This window comes from Chaetura pelagica, unplaced genomic scaffold (assembly GCF_000747805.2).
Source record: "Chaetura pelagica isolate M959 unplaced genomic scaffold, ChaPel_1.0 scaffold146, whole genome shotgun sequence".
NCBI classification, from domain to species: domain Eukaryota; kingdom Metazoa; phylum Chordata; class Aves; order Apodiformes; family Apodidae; genus Chaetura; species Chaetura pelagica.
In genome coordinates, this window is record NW_009953645.1 from 212,238 (window position 1) to 221,723 (window position 9,486).

Below are 9,486 nucleotides of genomic sequence, written 5' to 3' on the forward strand. Positions count from 1 at the left end.
GCAGCTCCGGCTGAAGGCATGGAGCTACTCCCATAATAAACATCTGCATCTGAAGCTCTCAAGAGTTGTAGGAAAGTCCGTGGGAAAACGTCTCACTCCCTAGGGGGAAGAAGGGGCTAGGACAGGTCTCACCACTGCTGCAGATACCCCCAGGGTGCTGAGCAGGCACAGTCTGGCAGAGGGGTTGGTCAGGGTGCTGTTTGCCGTGCTGGCCTCCATGGCATTCTCCCGTGGCTGGGCCTGCAGCAGTCCCAAGTGCAGGTGACAGCCAAGTGCCACCTTTCCCAGGCCCTTGGTGCTGCCAGGCTAAGGCTGACCTTCAGTGTCCAGCCAGTCCCAAGCCTCCCAGCCCTACTGCCTGCAGCACTAGGTGAGTGGTGGTGCTGGAGGCAGCCCTGGCTCCATGCAGCATGGGGAGAGTCCCAGGCAGCAGCAATGCCTGCAGGAAAGCTGGAGAGGGACTTTTTAGCAGGACCTGTAATGATAGGATGAGGAGGAACCGTTTCAAACTGAAAGAGGGCAGATTGAATGAGATATTAGCAAGAAATTCTTTCCTGTGTGAATGGTGAGACACTGGCACAGGTTGCCCAGAGAAGTTGTGGCTAACCCATCCCTGGAAGTGTTCAAGGGCAGGTTGGATGGGGCTTGGAGCAACCTGGCAGGGGGTTGGAACTAGCTGATCTTTGTTGTCCCTTCCAACCCAAACCGTTCTATGAGTCTGATTTTAGGGATGTGGCCCCAGTGCCCACCAACTGAATGTGGCCATTGTGGCTGTGCCCGCGTGGCCCTCCTGCCTGCTCTGCCTGTGCCAGGACTATTCACATCTGTGGGCCCAGCTGCGGCAGAGCTGTGCCCCCAGGTGCTGCTTTCCCTGCCAGCCCCTTCTCCCTGGGGGAATCTCCTGGACCTTTTTATCCTGGCAAGGTGTTTGCAGCCCAGTGCCAGAGACTGGAGCCTTCCCAGCATGGCTGCAGGCCCAGAGACCTGCTTATTCTTCCTGCACCTCCCAAGCCCACCCTGGCCCATAGAGCGTCTTGTTCCTTCATCCTCTGTGTTGCATGCTACTGGGACTAGAGCAATGCCACAGGGTTGGGCCCAAAGGGAGCCAGCAGTGCATGGGTTTCCTCTGTCTCCCCCCACCAAGGCTTGGGACCAGGGGGTGCTGGGGAGCCAGGAAGTGTCCACAGCAGGGCAGGAGGGACAGTGAGTGACAGGGCTGAGGCCCTGGGGAAGGGGGACAGCACCTGGCATCCCAAAGCAGGGTGGCAGAAGAAGCCAGGCATGGTGGGAGTAGGGAGATGGTTCTGGCAGTCCTCAGCCTGAGCATTCCTGTGTCATGCTCTCCTGTGCTTCAGCTGAAAGATGGGGTTCCTGGATCAAGTGCCTTGCCCATTGTCAGAAAGTTTGAACTGGAGCTTAACAGGCAAAAGCAGGGCTGGCTCGGAGAGGTGGGATGAATTCCTAGCCTGCCATCCTTGAACAAGCCACATCACTTCCTCAGGGATCAGTGCTTCCCAGAGCAGGGAAAAAATAGTTTGGAAGAAAATTTTGAAAACCTTAAGTAGAAAAACTCAGGGTGTTTTTGGCCTAAAGTGATGGTTCTTATTTAGACATTTAATATTGATTAAAAAATTCACCTGATGATTCCAAAATGGAAGTGGTTGGAAATGATCCTCACAGGGACTGGAGCTGGGAACAAGTAACTGCTTGGATTTGCAGTGGAACAACAAGCTCCGTTTCCTCTGCAGAAAAAATAAAACACTGGTGACCTTTGAAGTCATCCTGTGCCTTCAGTCAAGCACTGAGGTCTGCTGGGAGAAGCTGAGACTGATGTTTCTCAGGGGTTGGTGGCAGGATGTCCTGCCAGTTTTGGCCAGGAGAGCATGTCCTGGGGCAGGGAGGTGAAATCCTGGCTCTTTTGGTGTGAACTGTCCTTCTGTGGTGACAGCACAGCAGTTGCAGAGCCAGCAGTAGTGTCACTGTCCGCCTGACCACAGGGCAGGGCTCCTCCAGCTCAGGCTGAGCCCTCTGCATGAGGCACAGGCTGTCCTGCAGGACACTGTCTTCTCTGCCCATCCCTGTCCTTGTCTCCTGGCCCCTCCCACTCTCAGAAGCCAGTTTTAGCAGTTTTTCTGGATAAGGTTTCGTATCTCCCCATGGTGCTGAGGGACACCTGAAAGGCAGAGGTGGGACATCAGCTGTGGTGTGAGATGTGTTTGCTTTGTAAAAGAAAGAAAGTCAGCAGGTCTGTGGAGGGCTGGGTGGTGTGGTTCATTTGCCAGAGGGATGGGATGCCACCACAGGGACCTTGGCAGGCTAGAGGAGTGGGCCCATATGAACCTTACGAAGTTCAACCAGGCCAAGTGCAAGGTCCTGCCCCTGGGTCAGGGCAATCCCCAGCACCAGCACAGACTGGGGGATGAGGGTGCTGAGAGCAGCCCTGCTGAGAAGGATCTGGGGATACAGATGGGTGACAACTGGACATGAGCCAGCAATGTGGGCTGGCAGCCCAGAAACCAACCATGTCCTGGGCTGCATCCCAGGCAGCGAGACCATCAGGTTGAAGGAGGGGATTCTTACCCTTTACTCAGCTCTTGTGAGACCCCACCTGGAGGACTGTGTCCAATTCTGGAGCCCCCATCACAAGAAGGGCATGGAGCTTCTGGAGCAAGTCCAGAGGAGGCCATGAAGATGATCAGAGGACTGGAGCAGCTCTGCTCTGGAAACAAGCTGAGAGAGTTGGAGTTGTTCAGCCTGGAGACCTTTCTGGAGCCTTTCAATACTTAAAGAGGCTTATGAGAAAGACAGAGCAAGACTTTTTACCAGGGCCTATAGTGACAAGGGACGAGGGTTTTAAACTGACAGAGGACAGGATTAGAAGAACTGTTTTATGATGAAGGTGATGAGACCATGGATCAGGTTGCCCAGAGATGCTGTGGCTGCCCCATCTCTGGAAGTGTTGAAGGTCAGGTTGGCTGGGGCTTGGAGCAACCTGATCTAGTGAAGGATGTCTCTGTCTGTGGGGTCTTTGAAGGTTCATTCCAACTCAAACCATTCTGTGATTCTAAAAGTGGTCTTTCCCTGCCTTCCTTAGGTCATGGTTCTGACCAGGCACTTGCTCTCCCATACCTTCTAGAACATTTAGGTGATTGGGATTTACAGGAGGTAATAATGGTGAAATGTCATGTCACCAAATAGCTCCTCCAGCCCCAGGGTGTCTAGGTCCTGTGGCCTGGAGCCGCTCTGAGACCTCATCCCTGCCTTAGTGCTGCCAGGCTGGGGCAAAGCCTGGGCTTTGGCAGCTCAGAGAGAAACTCAGTCCATGCCACATGGGCTGTGATTCCAGAAATGGGGATCAGAAGTATCATTATACATGATACACACATTATACATGATACACATGATATACACTCCAAAGAAGTGCAGTTTTTCTGGTGTTGCAGGTGTTGCTCAGGGCTGCTCATGTGGCTCCTCTGTGGGCAAGGTGGATGATGTGACTGTGGGCAGATGCTGCCGCCTGAGCCAGCTCGTCCAGCCACAGCCTTCGGGCATGCAGGTGGTGGCCATCTCAGCTGGATGTGGCACAGGCAGCCCCACAATGAGCAGCTGGTGGGGCCTGGGCAACCCAAGTGACCATCGTAAAGGGTGTGTGATGCCCTGTGCATGTGTGGACTGTCCCAGGAGCCCCTGGCAGCGCCACGCTGCAAACATAATGGTTTAAAAAAGAGAAGAGTTGCAAAAACATGTCACTGAGCACACCAGCCAGAGACATTATTCATGGAAAGAGCCTTCCCCTCCCCTGTTCTGGCCCTGGGTTGGTTTTTGCATCTGACACAGGACAGGCAGCTGGAGCTGGAGTCAGCTTTTGTCCTGCTGCCCTGCAGCGTCCAGGCATGCTGGCCGTGGGAACCCAGCGTGCTGGTGCTGCTGGGAAGTCCAGAGGGGGAAAAAAACAGCCATCCCAGATGTAATGTATTGTGGTGTCCATATTTGCAATTTCCTGTGTCAGGGTAGCCCTTAACTTGACTCGCAGCCTGTTTTTTTTGTCCCGTAATAAGCTCTTCCACTCAAAAAACACTGGGGAAGGTGCTGAAGGGGCTGGGGAAGTGGGGGGTTATGGCTGCCCTGCTCCCTGCTGGGAGTACAGGGAGGTGGTCCAAGCTGCACACCTGGCTGCAGGGGATCCTTGCTGATGGTGGTCCTCCACACACTGCTGGCTCTTCTCCTCCAGCCCAACTGGGGGTGAAGCCCTGACAGTGGGTGTCCCCGGCGGGCATCCTCCATCCCATGTGCCCAGTGACACCTGTCTCTGCAGTGGCAGAGCGGGGTGACTGGCGGGCATGACAACAGAGACAGGCCCTGGTTCGGAGGTGAAGAACGAGCAGGAGGAGGCTCCGCAGCAGCAGCTGGACGCGGCTACACAAGCCCCCAGGGCCGCCCGCCCCGCCGGCCGGGGCCCTGAGAGCAGTGAGAGGGCCGCCGCACAGAGTGCAGCAGGGGAAAGGATGTGCCACCTCGGCCTGCTGCCCATTGCCACATCCTACACAGAGGCTGTGAGGAGCCTGAGGGAAGTGGCACCTCCCTGCTTCTGTGGGCCACAGGGGAGCACCCAAAAACTGGGGCCGTGTCTGGACTAGCTGTCTAGCTGCCTCCCAGCTGCCAGCCTGGCTGTTCATGGGCAAGACAGGCAGAAGGAGCAGGATGGCAACCAGGAGTTCTGACTATATGTGGCCCCATATTCCTGCACTGAGCTGCCCCTGGCATGGCTGGAGCAGCATCTGCACCCCAACATCAGCCTCACCACTGTGCTGCTGCCAGCAGGTACAGTGCTGTCCTTGTCCTGCTTGCTGCCCCAGCCTTGCCTGCTGCCCTTGCCCTGCCTGCTGCCCCAGGCAGTTGGGCAGGGAGATTTTGGGTACCGAGCTGACCTTGGGCTCATGGACATGCACTTTCTATTGTATCCATCATGGAGTGGGGACCTATGGCTATGGACTCCCAAGAGGTCATCAGCCTTAGCCCCATCAGCTGCCCTCTTCTGCCTGCCACTGGAGGGCTTGCCCCATCTGTCCGCTCGTCCAGCCATTACTTGTGGTGCTGGGTAATGCTGTGCATCCCCCACTACAGGGTACAGAGATGGAGGAGAAGGACTACAGTGAGACAGATGGGATCTCTGACAAAACAACCCCCAGCAAGACCCAGAAGTCACCCCAGAAAACCACCAAGAAAGTGAAGAGTGCCCTTTGCAGAGTGACTCTGCTCGATGCCTCTGAGTACGAGTGCGAGGTGGTGGTAAGTCTAAGGGTGCTGCACTGACAACAAGGAGGGGACTCATCTCAGCATGAGGACACTACCCAGCCCATTGAGTTCCTGATAGCAGGGCTGTTCCAAGGACAGCTTTGTAGTACCTCACTCCTAGGGAAAAGAAGCCACAGAAATAGCAGTTTGAGTTGAAATTTCAAACTAAGGAAAAAATCTGGAAAGACAGACCCTGGCAGGGAATTTCAGCCCAGTAAATCCAAATTTGGCATAAAACAGATAAAAAGCAGAAGCTTAATAGCTGTGGGATAGAGTCTGCCTGACAATATGTGCATGACATCCCTGTGCCAGCCTGTCTGCCAACTCCTCAAGTGCGCAACATGTTGGCTGTCCCGCATGCAAAAGGGTTTGTGCATGTGTTGGGGGCTGAGGCTGACATCAAGGACCCACACAGCTTCCCCAGGCAGGTGTGCCTCTATCCTCTCTGTGTTCAGCTCATCCCTTGCTGTCCCTCCCCTTAAAGCCAGCAGGCCAGGGACTGCATGAGGAGGCGTGTCAGAGCCTGGCAGCACTACCTGTGTGTGTGAGTATGGAGGGGTTGTAGCTGCCTCCTTGTGTGTGTGGGCAGGGCAATGGCCTGGTAGGCACCCAGCACCCTGCTCTGGATGTCTGCTCTACTCCCTCTTGGTCACGTGGCTGTGCACAAGCACACACAGGTGTGTGCCAGGGAGCACATTTGCTGGTAGTGGCTGTCACCCCAGGGAGACACTGAGAGGGCTGGTGCCTGTCACTGGCTGCCATGGCACTAGGACATGCTGCAGGGCTGCTTTGGCCATGATGCTCCAACTGGTGGCCTACTCCTGGTGGGAGGGACATTTTAAAATTTTTAAGGACTTGCAACTTTGCTTAAAAATGCAAAAGCTGAGGATGTTGAGGAGCAGAAATCCTGGAGCCTTTGCCAGGGAGACCATTGGACTTGCTGCTGGTGAGCAGTCAAGTCAGGGTTTTGTTGGCAGCAGCTTGGAGCTGGCTGAGCAGAGCGGACCTGCATCTGTATCTGGGTCCTGCCACCTGGGCCCAGCTGTGCGGGAGTGATGAGTGACGGGAGTGTAGCTGCCTGTGCCTGGGGACGGCCTGTGTATGGAGGCTGCCTGTGCATGGGGGCTGCCTGTGTATGAGAGCTGCCTGTGCATGGAGGCTGCCTCTGCGTGGAGGCTGCCTGTGCATGGAGGCTGCCTGTGTATGAGAGCTGCCTGTGTATGGGGGCTGCCTGTGTATGAGAGCTGCCTGTGCATGGAGGCTGCCTCTGCGTGGAGGCTGCCTGTGCATGGAGGCTGCCTGTGTATGAGAGCTGCCTGTGTATGGGGGCTGCCTGTGTATGAGAGCTGCCTGTGCATGGAGGCTGCCTCTGCGTGGAGGCTGCCTGTGCATGGAGGCTGCCTGTGTATGAGAGCTGCCTGTGTATGGGGGCTGCCTGTGTATGAGAGCTGCCTGTGCATGGAGGCTGCCTCTGCGTGGAGGCTGCCTGTGCATGGAGGCTGCCTGTGTATGAGAGCTGCCTGTGTATGGGGGCTGCCTGTGTATGAGAGCTGCCTGTGCATGGAGGCTGCCTCTGCGTGGAGGCTGCCTGTGCATGGAGGCTGCCTGTGTATGAGAGCTGCCTGTGTATGGGGGCTGCCTGTGTATGAGAGCTGCCTGTGCATGGAGGCTGCCTCTGCGTGGAGGCTGCCTGTGCATGGAGGCTGCCTGTGTATGAGAGCTGCCTGTGTATGGGGGCTGCCTGTGTATGAGAGCTGCCTGTGCATGGAGGCTGCCTCTGCGTGGAGGCTGCCTGTGCATGGAGGCTGCCTGTGTATGAGAGCTGCCTGTGTATGGGGGCTGCCTGTGTATGAGAGCTGCCTGTGCATGGAGGCTGCCTCTGCGTGGAGGCTGCCTGTGCATGGAGGCTGCCTGTGTATGAGAGCTGCCTGTGTGTGGAGGCTGCCTGTGCGTGGGGGCTGCCTGCGTATGAGAGCTGCCTGCTATGAGTGAGCCCCCTGAGGCAGCCAGGAGGTGGGTCTGTCCCCTTGCCCACAGAGCAGGCGGCAGGGCCACAGTCCACTAGCCCTGACTGTCACTGCAGCAGTGAAATATTGTCATAAAGATGTGGAAAGATTGGTTCTCATGAAGATGAAAGCCTTTCTGAAGAAGCAAAGGAGCAGAGTACCCCAGGGGCCTGCAGGGGCTCATGGCACTTTGGTTGGCCTTTTCTCCCTGATGACTAGAGATGGGACAAGAGGAAATGGGGTCAAGTTGCACCACGGGAGGTTCAGATTGGATATTAGGAAAAATTTCTTCACACAAAGAGTGGTGTTGAGGCCTTGGAACAGGCTGCCCAGAGAGGTTGTGGAGGCACCATCCATGGAGATGTTAATAAAATAGGTGGATGTGGTGCTGAGGGAGATGCTTTAGTGGTTGGGGGTTGTAGGGTGAATGGTTGGACTTGATGATCTTGCAGGTCTTTTCCAAACTTGATGATTCTGTGATTCCCCTGCTCTCCCCAGCAGCAGTGGCCTGTCAGCGGGACCCCAGGGTGCAGCCTGGCTGGTGGCCTCGGGGGCAGAGCAATGTCCCTGGCTGTGCTGTGGCACAGAGGATCTGGTCGATTTTTAGAGAGCTGCTGCTTGCTCAAAAAGCCACTCAGGGCGTAGTGGAGAGGGGTTAGCATAGAAAGGCTGGAGTTGCATTTCTTTCTTTCCACGTGGGAATATCTGTGCCTTGCCTGCACGCTTCATTAAAGCTGAATTCAGTGGAAATCAAAACAGTGAGTCCAGCCATTCAGTGTAACACCCTGGCACGTGCCTTGGGTGAGCCCCTGCCTTCAAAACCCCTGTCAGCAGGAGGGGTGAGACCTGGGAAGGGTGATAGCAACTGCTGGAAAAGCTTTGCAGGGCATAAGGAGCTCAGGGCTGCAGCTGAGGGCGGCAAACCTCTGCTGGGGCTGTGCTTTCTGAGGCCTTGGGCTGCCAGCCCTGGGAGCCTGCTGAAGATGCTCCAGGAAATGCATACCTTGGCGAGGGGAGATGGGAGCTGCCAGGCTGAAAGGCTGTAAATTGGGGACAAACACACTTGAGAAGGGTTGTTATTCCATCTCCATGAGTGAGCCTTGGCCTCACTGCCACCAGAAATCAGTGAAACTCAAAGGAGCAGATAATGAGGTGCCCTCCATCCCTGTGCTTGGCTCAGGCTCTTTGTGTCTCTCGTTTGTTAGGTTGTGCTTCGGGACCAAGCCACCACTGCCACCAACATTGTTGGGAAGGAACTTGTCCCATGGGCAGCACCAGCTGCAGTGAGCTCTGGGGCGTATTTGTCTGAGCTTGCTGGTCTGGACCAGAGGTGCTTGGGCTGGCTGGACTCCTCTCTGATTTGGCATCACTGTTCCTTGGTGTGATAGGGGGTGAGCCAAGTGGGCACCGGGTGCCCCTGGCCTGTGAGACCTGCTGCCTGCATGACTTACCTCCTCCTCGACTCTCCCTGCAGTCCCAGGGCCACCTGGGTGTTCCCAGAGTGGAGCTGCTGGGTGAGAGGGCTGCTCTCAGAGCAACCACCTTTTGGTGGTTGTTTGGAGGGCCTGCCCTGTGACCCTCCCGAGTGTTCTCTGACTGCACCCAGCAGGTGCTGCCTGTGCCTGCTGGTTCTTTGGGAGCACAAGAGATCCAGCTCACTGTCAACCTCTCTGTGTCCCTGGCAGAAACATGCCCGAGGTCAGGTCCTCTTTGACATGGTGTGTGAGCACCTCAACCTCCTGGAGAAGGACTATTTCGGCCTCACCTTCTGTGACTCAGACAGCCAGAAGGTGAGCACGGGGGGGTCTGTCTGCAGCCACCTCCTCCATGGCATGGGGCCCCCCTCACCCACTATTTCATTATTGCAGAACTGGCTGGACCCCTCCAAGGAGATCAAGAAGCAGATCCGCAGTAAGTGCCCAAGGAGGTTCCATCCTTCCCAGCCCTGGGGTGTCCCACAGGGCTCTCAGATGGCTTGGCATGGCAGTCCCTCTAGTGGGTCCCCTTCCCACCCTCCCTGGCCTGGGAACAGGAATGCTGTTGCTCATTCAGCTGCCTGTTACCCATCTCTCCTCTAACTCATGACTGGTGTCAGGGGGCAAAGACCCCATCCATGCCATCAGAGAGCTGGCTGAGACCAGGTGCATCTCTTGGTGCTATCTCCACCTGCCCTGAGTAGGGAGGA

The 9,486-nt window shown here is 56.1% G+C and overlaps 1 protein-coding gene across 1 annotated transcript in view; it reads left to right on the forward strand.

The window, feature by feature from the left end:
* Window positions 1–4,340: 4,340 nt before the first annotated feature.
* EPB41L1 (erythrocyte membrane protein band 4.1-like 1) overlaps window positions 4,341–9,486 on the forward strand; it is a 28,773-nt gene continuing 23,627 nt past the window's right edge. Inside the window, exons 1-4 of the mRNA XM_009999851.1 lie at window positions 4,341–4,553; window positions 5,125–5,289; window positions 8,987–9,091; window positions 9,170–9,212. Of these exons, the coding sequence (XP_009998153.1) occupies window positions 4,341–4,553; window positions 5,125–5,289; window positions 8,987–9,091; window positions 9,170–9,212 (526 nt within the window). The remainder of the gene's footprint in view (window positions 4,554–5,124; window positions 5,290–8,986; window positions 9,092–9,169; window positions 9,213–9,486) is intronic.